At 43.1% G+C, this 22,157-nt stretch overlaps 2 protein-coding genes and 4 non-coding genes across 56 annotated transcripts in view; 1 reads left to right on the top strand and 5 right to left on the bottom strand.

Moving 5' to 3' along the window:
- Window positions 1–5: 5 nt before the first annotated feature.
- On the bottom strand, window positions 6–8,958 carry GNL3 (G protein nucleolar 3). Of its 2 annotated transcripts, none has more exons than XM_032161339.2 (15): window positions 8,839–8,958; window positions 8,126–8,184; window positions 7,575–7,712; window positions 7,341–7,454; window positions 6,751–6,834; window positions 5,755–5,887; window positions 4,235–4,347; window positions 3,865–3,991; window positions 3,314–3,401; window positions 1,879–2,053; window positions 1,597–1,739; window positions 1,382–1,518; window positions 1,123–1,298; window positions 829–892; window positions 6–731 (listed from the first exon to the last, which is right to left on the bottom strand). In XM_032161339.2, the coding sequence occupies exons 1-15, from the start codon at window positions 8,849–8,851 to the stop codon at window positions 649–651; spliced, it is 1,647 nt and encodes a 548-aa protein (XP_032017230.1). In that variant the 5' UTR covers window positions 8,852–8,958; the 3' UTR covers window positions 6–648. The 2 variants fall into 2 exon arrangements, with proteins under 2 accessions (XP_032017230.1, XP_058298120.1); XM_058442137.1 differs by lacking the exon at window positions 8,839–8,958 and adding an exon at window positions 8,528–8,737.
- Window positions 2,113–2,189, bottom strand: LOC116474025 (small nucleolar RNA SNORD69). The gene has a single exon (XR_004249567.1). It is a non-coding gene; the product is annotated as a small nucleolar RNA SNORD69 (small nucleolar RNA).
- On the bottom strand, window positions 3,488–3,563 carry LOC116474024 (small nucleolar RNA SNORD19). The gene has a single exon (XR_004249566.1). It is a non-coding gene; the product is annotated as a small nucleolar RNA SNORD19 (small nucleolar RNA).
- Window positions 4,112–4,195, bottom strand: LOC116474036 (small nucleolar RNA SNORD19B). The gene has a single exon (XR_004249576.1). It is a non-coding gene; the product is annotated as a small nucleolar RNA SNORD19B (small nucleolar RNA).
- On the bottom strand, window positions 5,646–5,713 carry LOC116474023 (small nucleolar RNA SNORD19). Its single transcript, XR_004249565.1, has one exon. It is a non-coding gene; the product is annotated as a small nucleolar RNA SNORD19 (small nucleolar RNA).
- Window positions 8,959–9,030: 72 nt separating the features above from the next.
- The window catches only part of PBRM1 (polybromo 1), a 142,888-nt gene continuing 129,761 nt past the window's right edge, over window positions 9,031–22,157 (top strand). For 19 of the 50 annotated variants that reach the window (XM_058442099.1, XM_058442098.1, XM_058442115.1 and 16 more), the window contains exons 1-5: window positions 9,333–9,508; window positions 10,038–12,899; window positions 13,171–13,296; window positions 15,292–15,444; window positions 16,428–16,525. In XM_058442099.1, the coding sequence (XP_058298082.1) occupies window positions 13,249–13,296; window positions 15,292–15,444; window positions 16,428–16,525 (299 nt within the window). In that variant the 5' untranslated portion in view covers window positions 9,333–9,508; window positions 10,038–12,899; window positions 13,171–13,248. Of the gene's footprint in view, window positions 9,196–9,331; window positions 9,509–10,037; window positions 12,900–13,170; window positions 13,297–15,291; window positions 15,445–16,427; window positions 16,526–22,157 lie in introns of those variants that run through there. The other 31 variants (XM_032161321.2, XM_058442109.1, XM_058442094.1 and 28 more) reach the window with 9 other exon arrangements.

Consider the following 22,157-nt stretch of genomic DNA (forward strand, 5'->3'; position numbering starts at 1 on the left):
TTTTTTTATTCCAGATAACTACTTCCACTCACAGTGAGATGAATTGTCTTTTTACAGAATTTAGGGATTCCACATTGCCTGGTTTTAATATAATATTCACAAAATTTACACAGCTCATGCATACCATAACTTACACACATTATACAGAGAACAGTTTAGCAGTCTACTTAGAATGTTAAAAAAAAAAAAAAAGGCCAGGCACGGTGGCTCACGCCTGTAATCCCAGCACTTTGGGAGGCTGAGGCAGGCGGATCACGAGGTCAGGAGATCGAGACCATCCTGGCTGACACAGTGAAACCCCGTCTCTACTAAAAATACAAAAAAAAAATTAGGCCAGGCGCGGTGGCTCATGCTTGTAATCCCAGCACTTTGGGAGGCCAAGGTGGGCAGATCACGAGGTCAGGAGATCGAGACCACGGTGAAACCCCGTCTCTACTAAAAAATACAAGAAAAAAAAAATTAGCTGGGCGTGGTGGCAGGCGCCTGTAGTCTCAGCTACTCAGAGAGGCTTAGGCAGGAGAATGGCATGAACCCTGGGGGGCGGAGCCTGCAGTGAGCGGAGATCGCGCCACTGCACTCCATCCTGGGCGACAGCGAGACCCCGTTTCAAAAAAAAAAAAAAAAATCTCATAAAAAGCCATGGTTCTGTTACACATAATCTGTACTGAAGTCATAAGCATCATCCTCTTCAATCATTTTATCCAAGATAAAAGACCGTGTAGACTGTTCACCTATATTGCAGGAAAACAGAGAGATTTTATTTTCAAAAAGTAAAAGTGATTCTACACCATGCTGCTTCGTTAGAAGAACCCCTTTTGCCTGCCTCACCTGTAGTCTCCTCAGACAGTGCCTCCCCCGTCTCTTCTGCATCGACCATGCCTGAGCTGTTTTCCTGTGTGACAAAAATAGTGCTGGATTAGTAGCCCTTGTCTGCTCATTTAATCCAAGTAGTTACGTACCTGAAAAATTAACTCTTTGGAGGTACATATAACGGGATGTGCAAAATTAAGGCTAACAGATCACAAGCCTCAAATATTTCCTATCTTCAGTTCCTTCCCATTATATATTATAATGCTAGAAAACTCACTTCAGTTTTAAACAACTCATGGAGGACACACTTACATCAACTTCTTCATCAACGATTTCCTGGTCACTGTCTTTGTCATCCTCCCTCTCCTCCTGCTTCCTTTCTTTCCGTTTTGGCAATTCTTCATGTATGTCCTTTTCTTCTATTATTCCATTTGTCAGACCGGAAGACTGAAAAAGGATGCTATTGGCCAAATGAGGGCCCTTGATGGCTGGGAAAGAAAGTCCATGTAAACAGGTAAGAGCTCTACTGGCCTGTCAGCTGATGAAGAGAGCAGAGACACACAATTCTCACCTCTTATGCTCTGTGCATTGTTCTTTTCCAGTTCTTCCAGATTGAAGCCCCTTTTCATGTCTACCACAATACTCTCATTAAAATATGGAGGAGTCGTCCAAGATGTAGGGGGATGGCAATAGTAAGCTAATGAGGCACTGATATTAAAAATAAGATGTGTCAAAAGGAGGTTTATTCTGGTGGTCACCAAAATGCCAACAGAAAAGAAAGCTTACCCTGTCCACTCAGACCACAGCAGTTTGGCAGCACCTTCAACATTTGGGATTCCACCTTTTTGGTGCATACCTCTTCTCTGAGCAAGCACAGTAAAAAATTCCAGAGAATTCCTGTAGCCTGGGACAGTATATTTCAGTACTACCTTAAAAAACAAACAAACAAAGGAGCTGTCCTTCATCTGACATGCCAGTACTTTAAAACACTTCCAAAATTTTTCTACTCAAAATGCTTATGATGAAAGAAGATGGCTCCAAGGAGTTCATGAGAAGGGGTCCTTTTACCTGTCGAGCATCAGCCTGGGAAAGGATGGCACTGGCAGCCTCCATCGGTTTTACTACTTCAATACTTGCTGGACTTCGCAGAGCAAGTGCAGAGGAGGAATTAAGTGGAGATACGATGAAGCTCGGACTATCTATGATTGTGATCTGTTTGTCCAAGGGGACAACTTGCATGCTCCTGAAAGAAGAGCAATGGAATTGATGAGGGCATTGGTCTATTTGGAGGGTAAGAGACAGAACATGAAGCTCAGGGTTGGATTGAACAGACTCAGCACAGTCAGTCAGATCCAGTTTATCATCATTTGCTTCACATTTATCTGTAAAAGCATACCCGACTGTTCTAAAGAGAAACACTACATGTTATAGCTTATATATTTACATCAACCAAAACACATGCTATTTCCTTTGCTATAAATATGCCGCCTTCTGGCTGGGCGTGGTGGCTCACGCCTGTAATCCCAGCACTTTGGGAGGCCGAGGTGGGTGGATCACCTGAGGTCAGGAGTTCGAGACCAGCCTGGCCAACATGGTGAAAGCCCTGTCTCTACTAAAAATACAAATATTAGCCGGGTGCCTTGGATCCCAGCTACTCAGGAGGCTGAGGTTGCAGTGAGCCAAGATAGCACCACTGTACTCCAGCCTGGGAGACAGTGAGACTCCATCTCAAAAAAAAAAAAAAAAAAAAAAAAAAAGATCTAAAAGTTGGCCAGGCACAGTGGCTCATGCCACCCAACACAAGTGTAATCCCAACACTTTGTGAGGCCTAGGCGGGTGGATGACTTAAGGCCAGGAGTTTGAGACTAGCCTGGCCAACATAGTGAAACCCCATCTCTACTAAAAATACAAAACTAGCCAGGTGTGGTGGCAGACTTCTATCTGGCAAATTTCTATTAATTTCTCAAGGCCAGGTTCAAACATCACTTCCTCTGAGGGAGCTTTCCTCTCTCAATCTATTTGCTGAACTTGTCTTTCAAACTAAATTGTGGGCAGCTGTCCCACTCCATTCAGTTCTAGCACTGGCTTAAATCTCTTCTTTCACCAAAAGCTTTAAAAAAATAAAAATAGGCCGAGTGCGGTGGCTTGGCCTGTAATCCCAGCACTTTGGGAGGCCGAGGCAGGCAGATCAGCTGAAGTGAGGAGTTTGAGACCAGCCTAACCAACATGGAGAAACCTGTCTCTACTAAAAATACAAAATTAGCCAGGCGTAGGGGCACATTCCTATAATCCCAGCTACTTGGGAGGCTGAGGCAGGAGAATCGCTTGAACCTGAGAGGTGGAGGTTGCAGTGAGCTGAGATTGTGCCACTGCACTCCAGCCTGGGAACAAGAGTGAAACTGTCTCCAAAAAAAAAAAAAAAAAAAAAAATCACCTTCCTTGAGATAACCAAAATAAAATAGTGTGTCACTATATTATTATAATTATGGACACCTCCATTTACCTTGTAAGCCCCATGGATACACCAACATTACACGTCTGTTCTTGTTTTAAGCTATTGATAATGCTGCTTTTCCCCACATTTGGGAAACCTACAAATAAATGGGAAATCCAGATATAAAAAGCATTATATGTTGGCACTTATGAAATTTTCACTGCCTAATTTTTCATTTCCGATGTTTAGGGCAAGATCAGAGTTGGATCTCAGTGTCTTCACTTCAATACTAAGACCAATTTTGGTTTCTTCATTTCTTGCACAAGTAATGCAAAGGCAGGAAAATACTATAAATTCAAACAAACCAAGAACTTTTAGAAACCAGCTTCCTACAGTAATCAGTCCCAACAAAAAACCTGAATCTGGCAGCAGTTTTAAGTTTTTTTCTTTAAATTGTGTGTGGTTATGTGCTTTCAGTAAGGTATAGGCAAGAAGCTAGTATTTGAGTGAGCCTCTTACTTGACAACAACTCCATATACTGCTGCTTGGGCACTTGGAGAGCTGGCTAAACTTAACTATTTCAACACTTAAAAAGTAAAAAGTAATGAACTGAAACTCACCAATTACTCCAACCCGAATGGCTTTGCCGCAAGTTTCCTGAAAACCTCCAAGAAGTTTCCAAAGGCCCTCTTTCCCAAAGCAGACTTCACTTCTGAATGGAGCAGCATTCTTCTTTGCCTTCACACGCTAAAATTCCAAACAGTTGAATTATTCTGGCAACTTACCTGATAAATTATTTCAACAAACCCCAAGCAATCAGGCTCCAGAGCCCAGCTCTTAAGATAACTACATTGCCTGTCAGATGATCTCTGGCTGAAATCAGAGTTGGATCTTGTAATTTTTCATTTACTTAAATCAAGATTTTGTACACTCATCATATTTCAACCAAAATCTGAAAGAATCACATTTCTTACTGCTAATAAAGGATACCTTGGTTATCTTCCCTTTATCCTTTGGTTTTGTTGAGGCTCTGAACACCACTGTTGGCAATTCTTTCTTCAAACAATTTAGCCAGCTCTCCAAATTCTCCTTTGGTACCAGATCTGATAGGAATTAGAAATAAGACATTTGCGGCCAGGCGCAGTGGCTCATGCCTGTAATCCCAGCACTTTGGGAGGCCGAGATGGGCAGATCACGAGTTCAAGAGATGGAGACCATCCTGGCCAACACGGTAAAACCCCGTCTATACTAAAAATACAAAAAAATTAGCTGGGCGTGGTGGTGGGCACCTGTAGTCCCAGCTACTCAGGAGGCTGAGGCAGGAGAATGGCGTGAACCCCGGAGGCGGAGCTTGCAGTGAGCTGAGATCGTGCCACTGCACTCCAGCCTGGGTGATAGAGCAAGACTCCATCTCAAAAAGAAAGAAAGAAGACATTTGCTCCAATTTGGCTATTTTGTTGAGATGCATTTGCAAAATCTGGCAACTATAGATTTTACTCTGGTTTACATTTTCCCAGTCTTTTCAAAAGGATTTAACTAGAAAATCAGGGCAGGGTAAGCTCCCCTACCATGCTGCCCGTATCTTAACAAAGCTCAGCATCTGCACTTCTCTATTTCAATTCCCCTTGTATTTGCTCACTCGAAAACTTCAGGACAGACTCAACGTCTGGATTACAACCCTACTAACCCTAGAGCTATGTTTCCAGAATTTACCTTTAGCTAGCAGCCAATTGTTTCTTTAATTCATTCATTTTTTTTTTTTTTTTGAGACGAAGTGTTGTTCTGTTGCCCAGGCTGGAGTGCAGTGGCATGGTATCAGCTCACTGCAACCTCCGCCTCCCGGGTTCAAGCAATTCTCCTGCGTCAGCCTCCCGAGTAGCTGGGACTACAAGTGCCCACCACCATGCCCGGTTAATATTTGTATTTTAGTATAGATGGGGTTTCGCCGTGTTAGCCAGGCTTTTCTCGAACTCCTGGCCTTAAGTGATGTGCCCACTTTAGCCTCCCAAGCAGCCAATTGTTTCTTAACCCCAACAATAATTTTAGATCTCATTCCCATTTTCTGCTTTGTAATTCTCTGTTCTGGGTTTTCTTGTTCCTGCTGCTCAAACTCAGATGCATAATTATGCATTTCATTTAAATATTTTGTCACATACATTCCAATTTATTTCACTCTTGAACTAATACCCGACATTGTGTAGGTGTGGGGAATTTGTCACACTGTCATCACTTCCTAGATGAAATATACTACACAATAAGCTGGGTATAGCAGCTTACACTCTTTATTTAAAAGACGGTAAATACTGAATGGCAAAAGAATAGTAGAAACCAGTTCAGTCAGTTGTAAAAGTCACCTCCTCCCCACTGCCTAGCACTGTCTCTGGCAAAGTGCAGGTACTCTGGCTTTGCTGAGATCAGAGTTGGATCTAATCAGTCTTCAGTGACTATCAGACTGTATCCTCATACCTCACCAATGTACACGGAAGACAAAGGGTACCCTCTTTACTCACCTGATTTATTTAATATAAGTACCAGTTTTTTCTGTCCACTCTGGACAATGGCCTCTTCTACCTGAGGACATCTGCAACCAAGAGGATCTCTGGCATCCAACACCTCTAGGACAACATCGGAGGCTTCAATCACCTATCAAGGAAAAAATGACCAGAACTACATTATCAAGGAGAAAATGATCAGAACTACATCCCTTGCTCTGGTAATACCTTCCACAAGAGAGTACTGGCATTATCCATTTAGCAATAGGGTGAGCTCAGAGTTGGATCTCATGTCTTCACTTTGGTATGAAGAATGTTGACCCTCATCATTTCTCACACAGGAAAGTAAAACATAGGCTTGCTCAGCAGTCCCTGATCAAGATGGATTTCAAAAATGAAAATATCCCCGTCTGAATCCTCCCATAGTGAATGACGTAGTTTGATAGGTCCTTTTGGCCTTGCCAAAAGCTGCTGAGGGGCAGTCAGGTTCTATCCATGGGGGAGTGAGCTTGGGAAAACGGATGTTGGGGATGGGAGTGCTGGAGAGCAACTACACCAAGTTGTCCTCCTTCACTTAGGTTTCAACAGAGTACTTTAGAGACCCTTAGCGTGACATTGCTTACTCCAATGTACTTTTCTCAATCTCAACTTTTTTTTAATGTTGTAAATCATGCTTACAGGCAGAACCAGTTTTGTGCAAATATTTAGAACCAAAGAAACTATTTGTCAGGTAAACATAGCAGGAAAGGCATTAAACAGCATAAGCTAGAGTTGAGTCATGAAATGATTTGTTGGTGAAAGGTGGGAGGAGGGAGAGGATCAGGAAAGATAACTAATGCGTACTAGGCTTAATACCTGGGTGATGAAATAATCTGTACAACAAACTCCCCCGACACAAGTTTACCCATATAACAAACCTGCACATGCACCCTTGATCTTAAAAGGTTAAAAAAACCTGACTTGAGTCTTTTAAACGTCATTACCACTGTCAGACACTGACCTAGGCTAAGATACCTTTTTAAGTTCTTGGCAGTACAGCTTCTTTGAATTCTGTTTGCCCGACTTGGCTTTGTTCTCAGTTTTGCAAAGCCCAAACTCCTAGAGGATAAAGGGGGAAAGAACACAAAATTAGAAGTAGAGCAGTTGTAACCTCTAACTCCATTTTCCACAGCTGAGTAGCAGCACTTGCAGTTGTTAAATAGGTAAGATGGAGTCTGAACTCAGTTGTCTTCCTCCCAAGAAGCTCAGCAGCCTGTGGATGTGCTTTTATTTCTGCATCAGAACTCATCTCTCAGCCAGGCACAACAGCCCACACCTGTAATACCAGAAACTTCGGGAGGCTGAGGTGGGTGGATCACTTGAGCCCAAGAGTTTGAGACCAGCCTTGGCAATATAGTGAAAGCCCGTGTCTACTAAAAAAATTAGCCAGGCGTGATGGTGTGCTTCTGTAGTCCCAGCTATTTGGAGACTGAGGTGGTAAGACTGCTTGAGCCTGGGTGGTCCAGGTTGCAGTGAGCTGTGATTGTGCCACTGCACTTAAGCCCAAGCAACAAAACTCAAATCAAAACTCCTGATCTCTCATTCATAAAGAGACCTAATCATACCTTTTCCATAGGTTCCACATTTGATGGCTTAATATCAGGATTAGTTTCAAGTTTTCTTTTCTTTTCTAGTTCCTTCTGCCTGTCAAGTTTCTGCTGCTGTTTTAGTTCTTCAAGCTGTGTCAGAGCCATAAGGGAAATAGGTGAACCAGTGACTAGTGTTGTTACCTTACTCTGAAAAATATCACACATAACACACTACACCACTCATTGAAAATTCTGGCTAACATAACTTACCCTCTGTTTCCTTAGCTCAGCTTCCCTAAGAAGAGCCTCCTTAAAGGGAGCACTGTTTGGAACTCCTGGGTCTTTCCTAGGCTTCTTGTGACCCCGCTTTTTAGCCTCCTTCCTTAATTTTCGATGATGTTCTCGAACCTATTAAAATAAAGAGATTTTGTCTGCTTACAAAAATATCTTCATACTTAAGCAGAATTCAAGTGAGAAACCAGTCTGGCTGCAATTTAGTTATGCCTATAAAATGTCCTAGGAAAATGGAGCTTTAATTGGAATCTTACAAAGTAATGCATGTGTAAGTATAAAACAGCAAGAAATTGTAACTAGAAGGCTCTCTATGCAGAGATTAACATGCTGAACAAATTTAGAGCCTTATCACCAAATCACTGCACTTTTTCACAGCTGCACTCGTGATGCCTAAGAGCTTGTGCCCATGGTCGGTCTATCCAATGCCATTTCCCGAAACCAAATCACATTAACCCAGACTTTCCTGCAAAGGAACAGGGCAAAATCAGTTTAGCAATGTGTTTGGTATAGCTCTCTCAAGCACTTACCTTTTTTTGGATTTTATACCGCTTATGGCAGGTCATGCGTTTACTTGCTTTCTTTAACTCTACAAAGAAACACATCACAAATCTGTTAACCCAAATGATGAGTTCTAGGTTAACGCACTATAGAGTTATATCCTTTTCTTGTGTTATTGGCCACCAAACCTAACGTTAAGTCTAATGCGAAATGCCTAATGCAAACATACGTGCTACTTTCAAATCCCAGAGAACTAGATTCAGTAGATCCAGAATGGAGTCCAAATTCCCTGCACCTACTCTTACAATATTAGAATGGGATCATACACAGCAGCGTATGAGACCCAAAACGACAGCCACTTCGTGTCAAACAGCACGAATCATAAGGCAGGAGAGGAACACTGAGTCTGGGAGGCGATTCTCAGCTCTCACCTGGGCCAGTCTGCACGTGGCCACGGAAAGGAAAATACTGGGCCTGAAACCTGGTTCAGACGCTGCTTCCTTACGAAAGTCTTCCCCACCCTCTGCCCGACTTCGTTCCGCAGAATGAGCCCGCGTGGTTAACATGATTGCCGTAGGGACTTCCAACTGTCGGTTCTACCAGGAAATAGAGCCAAGGCCTACGCGTAGGCTCCCACCCCCATACCAGCATAGACAAAGCCGTAGCCGTAGAAGAGCGTCGTGGTGGCTGCAGCAACTTCCAGACGTGGGTCCCTCCACACCCGCCTCCCGACCCCACTTACTAGGCCTTTTCATATTGGCTGTAAAAGGCAGCACGAGCACGACAACCTTCCTCCGCTGGCGCCACGTGTGAACTGAAGCCACTGACTAGCGTCACGCACTTACGCTGCCGCCGTAAAGTGCGTCACCGCCCCTCTGCGTGCGCGCGCACGCAGTGTCGCGCGGAGCAGGGATCGCTTGGCGGCCGCGGGACTGGTTTTGCGGCGGCACCGGGAGGGGTAAGGGAGGTGAGGGTGGCGGGTGCCGGAGCGACGGCAGCGGCCGCGTCCGGAGGAGCAATAGCAGCAGCCGTGGCGGCCACGGGGCGGGGCGCGGCGGTCGGTGACCGCGGCCGGGGCTGCAGGCGGCGGAGCGGCTGGGTAAGGCCGGGCCCAGGGCGGGTGGGGCCGCTCCCCCTCGGCCAGCTGCCGGGCCTTTGTGTGGGCCCGGGCGGGCGGGAGCCGCGGCGGAAGCCCCGCCCCGGCCGTGGGGACGCGCCGGTCGGGCCGGGCGCGCGAGGCTGGGCGGGGCGCGGCGGCGGGCCTCCGGATGGGCCCAGTAGCCTTGTCGCACCTGCCGGCAGGGACAAAGGCGCACTACGGGTCGGAAACTCCCCGCGCTCCTCTTTCCCGCTCGTCGCGGGGCAGCTTCAAAGCTGTCAACGTTTCCCTCAGTCCCCAATACCAGTGACAGGTCGGGAAAGTCCTTCATTTCCTCCGTTGCTCAGGGCCTCTTTTTGTTGTTGTTGTTTCTTGACGTTTCGACACAAACTCTTAGTGATTTTCTTTCCGTATTTTTTCCGGGTATTTTAATCAATGGGACTTGTATTTATAGTAGAGGCCAGATATTTCAGCTTCTCATCTCAACACCACAAAGAATCCGGGATTTTGGGAACTGTGTGTATTTCTTGGTTTGGGGAAGCACGGTTTTGTTATTATAATAAGTTTTAATTTAAAGGGGAAGAAAGAGTTGCAAAAATATAGAAAAAGTCCTGAAAAATAAGTACACGGTATAGTGGATATAGAAATTCTTACAATAATTATAGAAGCGTATGTTGGGGTAAAATGTTTTAATTAACTTACTTTCCAACACATTAGGATTCTTGACAAATAATTTTAGGTATTATTTTTTTCTCCATTTGGCTATGTGCTTTTCCCCAAAAAGTGCAAATTGGACTCATGCACATAAAAGAGTAGCATAATTTTTGCTTTATTACTTACAGGTCGCCCATATTTGATTTTGAGCTCCAAAATGGAAGATTGGAAAATATGTTTTGAAGAGGTGTTTCAAATTAAAACAATAAAGAGTTTATGTGTGGATGAATGGAAGGGCCTTGACCGCTTTCTTTGGCTTTGGGAATGTACAAAATACCTCAAATGTTAATATCCTACCAAAATTCCCAAGATAAGTAAATTGTGGTATATCTATATGATAGATTACTATCAAGTCATCAAACATCATGAGGAAGAATGTTGACTTGGAAGAATCTTCACTAAAACACAGGCTGTAGAATAATATATGTGGTTTGTTAACGTTTTGGTAAAAAATAATAGGTAACTAAGGCATAAATACCAAAAACTGTGAATGACAACGTTAAGAATGGTTTTTTTCTTGGAAGTACGTTTATAGGTGTTTTTTTTTTCCTTTGAGTCTTGTTTTCCAAGATTTTGTTTTAAGCATGTATTGTATTGCTAAATATTACTAGAAATACAGGAGAGGGCTAAAGTTCATAAACGGTCGAAATACACTGTTTGTCTATAGTAAGTCGATATTCTCCCAGTTGCACATTATTAAGTATTCTTAACTGTCCACTATAAATTATTGATTGTTAGACTTTTGAACTTGTAACTGTAATCAAGGCCATTTTAAAACTTGGAATTGAACTCTGGAATCTGTCTTTCCTCTTCATGGAAAGACAAAATTGCTGAAGGGATGCTTACAGGCTTTTTATTTTTTATTTTATTTATTTTTATTTTTATTTTTTTTTGAGACAAGGTCTGACTTTGTTGCCCAGGCTGGAGTTCAGTAAAGTGATCATGGCTCACTGAAGCCTTGTGCTCCTAGGCTCAAGCAATCCTCTCACCTCAGCATCCCGAGTAGCTGGGATTACTGATTTGCAGCACCACACCCAGCTAATTTTTATTTTTGTAAAGACAAGGTCAATCTATGCTATCCAATCTGGTCTTGAACTCTCTGCCTCAAGCGGTCATCCTGCCTCAGCCTCTCCAAGTGCTGGGATTACAGATACGAGACCCTGTGCCTGGCTGAGGCCTTTTAAACTATACAAATAAACTTTTTTTTTTTAAAGTTCTCAAGTGCACTTTTTTTTTTTTTTTTTTTTTTGTGGAGACAAAGTCTTACTCTGTCCCCCAGCCTGGAGTGCAGTGGCGCGATGCCGGCTCACTGCAATCTCTGCCTCCCTGGTTCAAGCAATTCTTGTGCCTCACCCTCTAGAGTACCTAGGATTACAGGCGCATGCCACCACCTTGCCTAGATAATTTTTTTGTATTTTTGATAGAGACGGAGTTTCACCATGTTGGCCAGGCAGGTCTTGAACTCCTGACCTCAGGTGATCTGCCCACCTCAGCCTCCTAAATTGCTGGGATTACAGGCATGAGCCACTGTGCCTGGCCCTAAGTGCACTTTTAATACATTTATTAAAAGATAAATTGAGCACATAATCTATACCAAATACTATTCTATAAGACAGGTCTACAAAAATGAACATGTTGTTCCTGTGCCTGGGGAACATGCAGAAGTGATTTCACTTTATGTTTTTTTTTTTTTTTTTTTCTTGAGACGGTCTCGCTCTGTCACCCAGACTGGAGTGCAGTGGTACTATCTCGGCTTGCTGCAACCTCCGCCTCCTGGGTTCAAGCAATTCTCATGCCTCAGCCTCCCGAGTAACTGGGTTTACAGGCATGCACTGCCTCAGCCAGCTAATTTTTTATTTTTTTATTTTTTTGAGACAGTCTTGCTCTGTCGCCCAGGCTGGAGTGCAGTGGTGCCATCTCGGCTTACTGCAATCTCTGCCTCCCGGGTTCAAGCGATTCTCCTGCCTCGGTCTCCCGAGTAGCTGGGATTACAGGTGCGTGCCACCACGCCCAGCCAACTTTTTTTGTATTTTTAGTAGAGACGGGGTTTCACCGTGTTAGCCAGGATGGTCTTGATCTCCTGACCTCAGGTGATCCACCCCCCTCAGCCTCCCAAAGCGCTGGGATTACAGACATGAGCCACTGCGCCTGGCCGAATTTTTGTATTTTTTTTTTAGTAGAGACAGGGTTTCACCACGTTGGCCAGTCTGGTCTCGAACTCCTGGCCCCAAGTGATCCACTGGCCTCGACCTTGCAAAGTGCTGGGATTACAGGCATGACCCACCACTCCTGGCATTACGTTCTCATTTTAGAGGTGAAGAAACAGATCTGAGAGGTTACATCAACTGATCAGACAACATCAAGCTGATAATGAGAGGTAGAAGACTTAGGACTCCTATTCTGGTCTTAGGAGCAAAGGTCCTATTGTTTCTCCCACCTCATAACATTGCCCTTCTTGTCAGACTTTCAAAATACGTTTTAAAATGTGTCCCATGGATAATAAAATACTTGAAAATTATCCTTAAGTTGAAACTTTTTCTTATCTTACCAAAGTAAATGAATGATTCAAGGATATTGGGACATTGTGTCATCTGAACAACATACACATGCTGATAATTTATGTTTTTTGTCATTTGATTTTCAGTGGATTATTTATAAAAGTAATTTTGAACTCCTGCCAAAATGGTTGGCCTTTTTTTTTTTTTAAAACCTTGTCAAATTTTTATATGGTGTCTCCAATGCAGATAGGACTTTTGGAAATAAATGTTCTTTCTCTGAATTTTTTTTTTGTGGGGGAGGGTGTTTTCTAGACCTTTTGCTCACATGAGCCATTCTTGGTTTATTCCAGCTTGCCAACACTTGGTGTCACATGTGAGCCTCCCACATGTATTCACTCTCCATTCCAGCTCTGTGATTGAACTCTGCTCTTATTGACTAGGGGGCAGTTGGGCAGGCATGCTTCATTCCTGGAATTGACAGTCATTCCTAATGTGAGTAAAGGGGAACGTCAATGAGACATCTTTAAACATATGAAAGCATTTGGTTTTAAAATGGAAGAACTGTCAGGTACTATTAGTGCCTGAGCCTTTGCAGCAGTTTGTTTGATAGGTACAAGAGAACTGATATGCCTGTTTTCTCCAGTTCTCTTTATCTTCCTTTAGTAGTTCTATTTGAATGTTTTCTATCTATTCGTACTCATTTTTACTCCTTCTCACCCTTCTTTTCTATTTGCCCCTTCTCTGCCTTGTTCTTCTTTTTCAGTTTTGAATATACTAACACTGAATCAGCACTTCTAAAGCCCTTCCTTCTCCCACTGGCTTCACTTGGCTTTCAGACATAATGAGGAGACTGGCTTTTCGAGGCGCTGGTTGTGCTCTGGTAAAGCTGGTAAATTACTGATTATCTACACCCTTTCCCTTTTCTGTCCTTCCTTGAGTTTTTCCTTCCACCTTTCTTAAATTTTTGTTATCCTTTCCATAAAGATTCCCTCCTTATGTTCATCAAATTCACTTGTGTCTTTGTCATAGATTGTTTAAAAGGGATTGGTCCTTAATTCCTTTATCTTAATGAATTGAGCCCTGTTGATGAGCTTTTTATAAAAGGAACAAAAATCAGCAAAACTTGGCTAAGTTTTAGCTAATCCTTTTGACGCTTTTAACTACTTTTAGCCAACTTCAAACTAATAGTACTGTATAACAAACCGAAGCCTAGAGTAAGGAACATCATCGTGGTAGATTTTGTTTTAAACACCATGTGGACTTTAGTTTGGAAAAAGAGATCTGAGACTTCTCTTTTTCCTTAATTGCCCACCAGGATTTTCAAATGTGATTCTTTTGCTCCTTCTTTCTGTTTCCTGGAGATCCCCAAATTTTCTTTCCATACTGCTGGCAACCAGTGTTCTCCTGTTCTAATCATTCAGCCGCTGGCGTCGTAGTGTCCTGAAATTCAGTGTTTCCATGTGCCTTACAATTATGAGGTACTCTAGTTCTATGAGGTTCCTCATAATTGTAAGGCACATGGAAAAGCAGATGAGGTGCTGACTCAAGAAGTGAATACCTTGGGGCCTCTGAACCCCAGGCCTGCCTGACTACCTCAGGGGCTGAAGGATCTACACCTTCAGTGTTGATGAGTGAAACTGGGATCTTTTTTTTTTCTTTTAGCTTTAGAAAAAGGCCTTTGATGGGCGGATCACGAGGTCAAGAGATCGAGACCATCCTAGCCAACATGGTGAAACCCCGTCTCTACTAACAATACAAAAATTAGCTGGGTGTGGTGGCACACGCCTTAGTCCCAGATACTCTGGAGGCTGAGGCAGGAGAATCGCTTGAAACTGGGAGGCGGAGGTTGCAGTGAGCAGAGATCGTGCCACTGTACTCCAGCCTGGTGACAGAGCGAGACTCCATCTAAAAAAAAAAGAAAGAAAAAGGCCTTTCAAATCACAATATACTGTTTGATAGTGTTGTTAGATTGTATTGCAATATAAGCATTGCAGGACTTTCTTGGGTATATACTATTTGTAGCAGATCATTTCAGTGGTTGCATTTCTTGTGTTGTAAATAGAGTTATAGTTAAAAGTGTTATAGTTAACTAGAGTAGGTGTTATAGTTAAATAGAGTATGTCATATCACTAAAAGGTGATTAGTTTGAATTGACAGAAGAGTTTCAAAGGATAGTTTGTACCTCTGTCTAGGTATAGCAAGTCTCACTAAGTGTTTTCCAGGAATATGTCTTGTGGATCCTGCTTTAATGAATGGAGAACATTCATTTTCAGGGTATTAATTTTAGAGTACATCTAAGATGCTAGAAGGTTAATTGTCATCTGTCCCCTTACCTTTTTGCACTACTCATTTGTCCTAACCTCTGCTTCTTGCTCTTTTCCACGTGATGGCCCACCTAGCAAATGATCATAATTGTAAGGCACATGGAGAAGCAGATGAGGTGCTGACTCCAGAGGTGAATACCTTGGGGCCTCTATACCCCAGGCCTGCCTGACTGCCTCATGGGCTGAAGGCTTAATACCTTCAGCACACTAATGTACTACTACATGTAGGTTGGGAAACTCTATAGTCTAGGGCAAATTTGGAGCCAGAAGTTGAGTCACTCAAGATTGGTAATATACAAATGAGTATGCTTTTGTTGAATTTGTCCCATCAAAATTGAAAGTATAGCATTCTGGTAAGTGAAAGACTAAAACAAGGAAGTCCAGGGTTTAGAAAAAAAAACACACACACACACACACACAAAAACTTATAGCTAGTTAAACTACACAACACGTTAAAATATCCTCCTAAGTGAGCCAGGAGTTTGGTAGCAGGTGTCCAGCTGAAGACTTGGTGACAGAGTCTATTTAAATGTAAGAACATGGCTAATTATTTCTTATAGAAGAAGTTGGATTCCATGGGTTCCAAGAGAAGAAGAGCTACCTCCCCTTCCAGCAGTGTCAGCGGGGACTTTGATGATGGGCACCATTCTGTGTCAACACCAGGCCCAAGCAGGAAAAGGAGGAGACTTTCCAATCTTCCAACTGTAGATCCTGTGAGTAACTTGGATTACATTGTTTCTGCCTGCTTTTCCCACAATTCCCCTATCTTCCCTTTAATGGTAAAATTGTTATGATGCAAGGCATCTCCACTTTTTTAAGATTCTCTTGATTGATAGTCTTTTCTTTTATGAACATTATGTATTCAGCTAAGTCTTAGAGTAATAGTGTGATCTTATGAATAATTTCGGTATGTTACATCATATATTAATTCAGCAAATAACTGTGTAACTATCGCATGACAAGCACTGTTCTCATGGTTGGGATATAGCCATGTGGGAAACAAGCCCATGTTCCACATGGAACTTAGATTCCAGGTGGGGGAAGTAGAATGTAAACAAGTAAACAAATAAATAATAATGTATCCTCAGCTAGTAATAAGTGCTAAGAAGAAAATTTTGGGTGATTTGGGCTGTTTTGGCCTGAATCCCCTGGAAGAGAGTTCCAGACAGAGAGAACCAGTGCAGAGGGGTTGGGTCAGGGATGAGTTTTGTGTGTCTTGGTTACAGAGCAGTAGATGGTCAGGAAGGAGAAGGAAACTGGCAAGCTCCACCCATTCAGAGTGTGTAGGGCCCACACAAGCAATATTTGGAGTTTAGATTTTATTCTCTGTGAAGTGATAAACCCTTCTGTCGGATGGCTTTAAGCAAGAGAGTGATGAACTGATTTAGTTTAAAAGAAAAAAAAACCCTTCAGTAGGATGACTTTAAGCAAGAAAGTGATGAACTGATATAGTTTAAAAGACAAAATCACCAGGAGCATAGATCTGATGAAAGATACCAAAAAGTTAGTCAACTCAATTGTTTGAAAGGAGACATATTGTCAGCATATTTCAGACTTTTGCATGTTTGGTAATATTGAGAGTCATCATTTTTCTTCTCTACTTGCCTTTTATTGAAGAATAGAAAATAATTCTTATGTCTACACTGGCTTTCTCTTCACTTTTTTAGTGATTTTTTCCTCCTTTGCTAATGTGTAGATTGCCGTGTGCCATGAACTCTATAATACCATCCGAGACTATAAGGATGAACAGGGCAGACTTCTCTGCGAGCTCTTCATTAGGGCACCAAAGCGAAGGTGAGTTGGAAGTACATCAGTACAGTTGGGGGGCATTTGGTCCAGAGTTCATGTGTATTAAAGTGTTTGGAAATTGAGCTTTTTGTTGGCGAGAATGGCTTAAATGATACTGGGGTCCAATTTTAGTCTTTAGTAGTCAAGCTGTAGTGAAGCTTTTTTTTTTTTTTTTTTTTTTTTTTTTTTTTGAGGCGGAGTCTCGCTCTGTCGCCCAGGCTGGAGTGCAGTGGCGCAATCTCGGCTCACTGCAAGCTCCGCCTCCCGGGTTCACGCCATTCTCCTGCCTCAGCCTCTCCGAGTAGCTGGGACTACAGGCGCCCGCCACCACGCCCGGCTAATTTTTTTGTATTTTTAGTAGAGACGGGGTTTCACCGTGGTCTCGATCTCCTGACCTCGTGATCCGCCCGCCTCGGCCTCCCAAAGTGCTGGGATTACAAGCGTGAGCCACCGCGCCCGGCTGAAGCTTTTTTTAAATTAAAAATCTGTTGAGCCAGGCACAGTAACATGCACCTATAATCCCAGCTACTTGATTTTTTGAGCCAGGCACAGGAGCATGCACTTGTAATCCCAGCTACGTGAGAGACTGAGGCAAGAGAATTGCTTGATCCAAGGAGTTTGACACCAGCCTGGGCAACATAATGAGACCCCGTCTCTTAAAAACAAAAAACAAAAAAATGACCTATGCAGAAAGATCTCTTGAGGCCAAGAATTTGAGACCAGCCTGGGCAACATAGTGAGACCCATCTCTACAAAAAATTTTTTTAAAAATTAGCCAGGTGTGGTGGTGCTCACCTATAGACCCAGCTACTAGGGAGGCTGGGGTGGGAGGATTGTTTGAGCCTGGGAGTTTGAGGCTGCAGTGAGCCATGAGTGTCACTGCACTCCAACCTGGGTGATGGAGCAAGAGCTTGCCTAAAAATAAATATTTAAAAAAGAGTACTGACCGGGCGCAGTGGCTCATGCCTGTAATCCCACCACTTTGGGAGGTCTATAGGTGGACAAATCACCTGAGGCCAGGAGTTCGAGACCAGCCTGGCCAACATGGCGAAACCCTGTCTCTACTAGAAAATACAAAAATTAGTCAGGTGCAAGGCCGGGTGCAGTGGCTCATTCCTGTAATCCCCACACTTTGGGAGGCCAAGGCGGGTGGATCACCTGAGGTCAGGAGTTCGAAACCAGCCTGGCCAACATGGTGAAACCCCATCTCTACTAAAAATACAAAAATTAGCTGGGCTTGGTGGCGGGTGCCTGCTAAAGAAATACAAAGCCTGAGTAAACCTATAACTAGTAAGGAGACTGAATCAGTAATAAGAACTCTCCCACAAAGAAAAGCCGTAGACTGATAGCTTCGCTGATGAATTCTAACCAGACATTTCTTTAGCAGGTTGTGTGTTTCTAGGAAATCATCCATTTCTTCTAGTTTATCTAATTTGTTGGCATACATGTTTTCCTAGAACTCTCATAATCCTTTTTATTTTTGTGGCATTGGTTGTAATGTCTCCTCTTTATGATTTTAGTTATTTGCATCTCGTTTCTCCCTTCCTTCTTCCCTCCCTCCTTCCTTCTTTCTGTCTTTCTTTGAGACAGGATCTTGCTTTGGCACCCAGGCTGGAGGGCAGTGGCAATCACAGTTCAGTGCAGACTCAACTTCCCGAACTCAAGCAGTCCTCTCACCTGCATGCCACCATACCCGGCTAATATATATGTTATATATATGTGTGTATGTATATAGTAAACACATAAAATATATATGTTGTATATACAACGTGTATTTTTTATTTATATACGTAAAAATATGCTGGATTCTTACCTAACACTACATACATATTAAAAATATGTATGTAGTGTTAGGTAAGGAGATATATATATATATATATCACCACTATGCCTGGCTAATTTTTGTATTTTTTTTTGTAGAGACAGGGTTTCCCTGTGTTGCCCAGGCTGGTCTCAAACTCCTGGGCTCAAGTGATCCTTCTACCTTGGCCTCCCGAAGTGCTAGGATCACAAGTGTGAGCCACCACACCCAGCCTTTTTTTTTCGCACCAGGCTGGAGTGCAGTGGTGTGATCTCGATCGCAGCTCACCGCACCCTCCATTTCCCAGGTTCAAGCGATTCTCCTGCCCCAGCCTCCCGAGTAGCTGGGATTACAGGCATGCGCCACCACGCCGAGCTAATTTTGTATTTTTAGTAGAAACGGGGTTTCTCTATGTTGGTCAGGCTGGTCTCAAACTCCTGACCTTAGGTGATCCGCCCACCTTGGCCTCCCAAAGTGCTGGGATTACAGGCATGAGCCACCGTGCTCAGCTCTTTCTTTCTTATTTAATCTAGCTAAGGGTTTACCAATTTTGTTGATCTTTTGAAAAAACCAACTGTTTGTTTTTTTTTGAGACAGTGTCTTGCTCTGTTGCCCAGGCTGGAGTGCAGTGGCGTGATCATGGCTTATTGCAGCCTCTGCCTTCCAGGTTCTAGCGATTCTTATGCTTCAGCCTCCCAGGTAGCTGGGATTACAGGCGTGTGCCATCATGCCTGGCTAATTTTTGTATTTTTAGTAGAGATAGGGTTTCACTTTGTTGCCCAGGCTGGTCTTAAACTCTTGACCTCAAGTGATCTGTCCACCTCATCATCCCAAAGTGCTGGGATTACAGGCATGAACTACTGCACTGGCCCTCCTTTCTATTTATTATCTACTGCTAGCTTTGGGTTTATTTTGCTCTTCTTTTCTCTAATTCCTTGAGACTGAAGCTTTTTTTTTTTTTTTTTTGAGATGGAGTCCGGCTCTGTTGCCCAGGCTGGAGTGCAGTGGCACAGTCTTGGCTCACTGCAACTTCCACCTCCTGGGTTCAAGCGATTCTCCTGCCTCAGCCTCCCGAGTAGGTGGGATTACAGGCATACACCACTATGCCTGGCTAATTTTTTTTGTACTTTTAGTAGAGACGGAGTTTTGCCATATTGGCCAGGCTGGTCTCAAACTCCTGACCTCAGGTGATCCACCCGCCTCAGCCTCCCAAAGTACTGGGATTACAGGCATGAGCCACCGCACCTGACCAAGAGTGAAGCATATTTTTTAAATTACGTAATTTTTTTGTTTCATTTTGTTTTTTAACACCTGGTTCACACAGGCAGTATAAAAATTAATAGTTCTTATGGCTGGGCGCGGTGGCTCATGCCTGTAATCCCATCACTTTGGGAGGCCGAGGCGGGTGGATCACTTGAGGTCAGGAGTTCAAGACCAGCCTGGCCAACATGGTGAAACCCTGTCTCTACTAAAAATGCAAAAATTAGCCAGGCGTGGTGGTGGGTGCCTGTAATCCCAGCTACTTGGGAGGCTGAGGTGGGAGAATTGCTTGAACCCGGGAGGCGGAGGTTGCAGTGAGCTGAGATCGCACCATTGCACTCCAGCCTGGACAATAAGAGCAAAACTCCGTCTCAAAAAAATTAAAAATTAATAAAAAAAATTAATAGCTGTTAAGACAGTATTGAGGTTGTCACAGTGATAGTTAAAAGGGATCAGTTTTTTTAAATTACACAGAGAGGCATCTTGCACATACCTTCCTATGGAAGGTATGTTCCCCTAACTCGAACATCTTTCCTCTCTTGCTCTCGAAATATAATCACTATTCTCTTCAAAACTCTGGCAATTGGCCAGGTGTGGTGGCTCATGCCTGTAATCCCAACACTTTGGGAGGCCGAGACAGGTGGATCACCTGTGTGCAGGAGTTCGAGACCAGCCTGACCAACATGGAGAAAGCCCATCTCTACTAAAAATACAAAATTAGCTGGGCGTGGTGGCATGCGCGTATAATCTCAGCTACTCGGGAGGCTGAGGCAGGAGAATCACTTGAACCCAGGAGGCAGAGGTTGCGGTGTGCGGAGATCACGCCGTTGCACTCCAGCCTGGGCAACAAGAGTGAAACTCTGACTCAAAAAAAAAAAAAAAAAAAAAGCCAAAGAAAAACCCTCTGGGAATTGAAGTTATTTGTTCTGAAAACGTATATGAGTGTGTTAGTCAGAAAACTGGTCCCCAAATATTTCCACATTCTAATCCCTGAAACCTGTGAATATATTGTGTTACATGGCAGAGGGGAATTAAGTTTGCTAATCAGCTGATCTTGAATTGGAGTGGTTATCCTGGATTATCCATGTGGGTCCAGTGTAATCACAGGGGTCCTTAAATGGGGAAGAGAGAGACAAGTTCAGTCAGAGATTTGAAGATGCTATACTGCTGGCTTTGAAGATGGAGGAAGGAGACTACAAGCCAAGGGATGCAGGTGAGCTCTAGAAGCTGAAAAAGGCAAGGAAACCCTTTTCGCTAGATGCTCTGTACTAGAATATCCAGAGGGCATGCAGCCCTGCTAATACCTTGATTTTAGACCAGTGAGACCCATTTGGACTTCTGACCTCTAGAACTAATATAATAAATGGGTTTTGTTTTAAGCCCTGAAGTTTGTGGTAATTTGTTACAGCAGCTGTAGAAAGCTGTGAGTTAACTAAAGATTTAGATTCTTTCATGATTGTTGATGCTACAGTGGGTAGCTACCAAGTTCTAAGTTGAACTGGAGGCAAATTTCTCACCTCAACGAGGAGCCACTGAGTGCAGCATCATCATCCTGAATTAGGAGAGCCCTGTAAGTTAGCAAATTAGCCATGGCCAAAAAGGAAGCATTGTTTTTAAAATGAGGTAACCGTCTCCATATTTGAGTTGGTTTGTGAATAATAGTCTTCTGAAAGTTGTTATTTAATTAGCATAAAGTAGTAAAAGCATGTATTTATTGTTTGCCACATTCTAGACACAATACCAAGCATTTTCCCGATCATATCTTATTTAAAATTCTGAGTTATCACAGTTTATAGGTGAGAACTTGCACAAGTTCTTGTAACTACTAAAAGATAACTGGTGTTTAGACTAAAGTCTTTCTAACTCCAAAGCCTGTGCTGTTAACCATTATGTGGTATAGAGTAGCAGCATCATGCTGAAGTATACAAAACAACTTTTATAGAAGATACCGTCCCTCTGCTGCCTCCTTTTCGCCGGCAGGCTAGTGCTGAGGGGCAGAGGATACACACCTTGGGTGCTGGACCACTGTCATGTTACAACCTCGAAGATAATGGTGCCTTTTTTCTGACGCTCCTCTGTGGAATGTATGTTTTTTCTCAAGTACTTATGAGAATTAGTATTCCTCAGAGCTACACAATTTGTGAATACCTTTTTGATACTTTGTTTCAGTTACTGTATTAGTCTGCTTTGTGCTGGGACATCCAAATTAACAATGGCTGAAACAAAAGAGAAATTTCTCTTGTGTAAAAGTCTTGTTCTGTGAAGTTGTCAAGGTACAAGTATTAGCCAACTGTATTCTGCAGTCTTTGTGGTATCACCCTTGCCTGCATGTTCTGAGATGACTCACTACCACAACTACCTTCCAGCCAGTATGGAAAAAGAATGAATGTTAAGGACATGACTTGGATATGACACACTTCAGCTCTCATATTGGCTAGAACCTAGCTGCAATGAGGCTGGAGAATAAATATGGTCTTTAAGGTTTTGGTTTTTTTTGTTTTGTTTTGTTTTGTTTTGTTTTGTTTTGTTTTTTTGAGACGGAGCCTCGCTCTGTCGCCCAGGCTGGAGTGCAGTGGT

The sequence above is a fragment of the Hylobates moloch genome, unplaced genomic scaffold (genome assembly GCF_009828535.3).
Source record: "Hylobates moloch isolate HMO894 unplaced genomic scaffold, HMol_V3 SCAFFOLD_8, whole genome shotgun sequence".
NCBI classification, from domain to species: domain Eukaryota; kingdom Metazoa; phylum Chordata; class Mammalia; order Primates; family Hylobatidae; genus Hylobates; species Hylobates moloch.

What these genes read in the sequence shown, in the direction of transcription:
- GNL3 (XM_032161339.2), bottom strand. An exon ending in ACTGCCAAGAACTTAAAAAG is followed by an intron (nt 5,888 to 6,750) that starts GTATCTTAGCCT and finishes TTTCCTTGATAG; the next exon opens with GTGATTGAAGCCTCCGATGT. An exon ending in CAATGCACAGAGCATAAGAG is followed by an intron (nt 1,299 to 1,381) that starts GTGAGAATTGTG and finishes TTTCTTTCCCAG; the next exon opens with CCATCAAGGGCCCTCATTTG.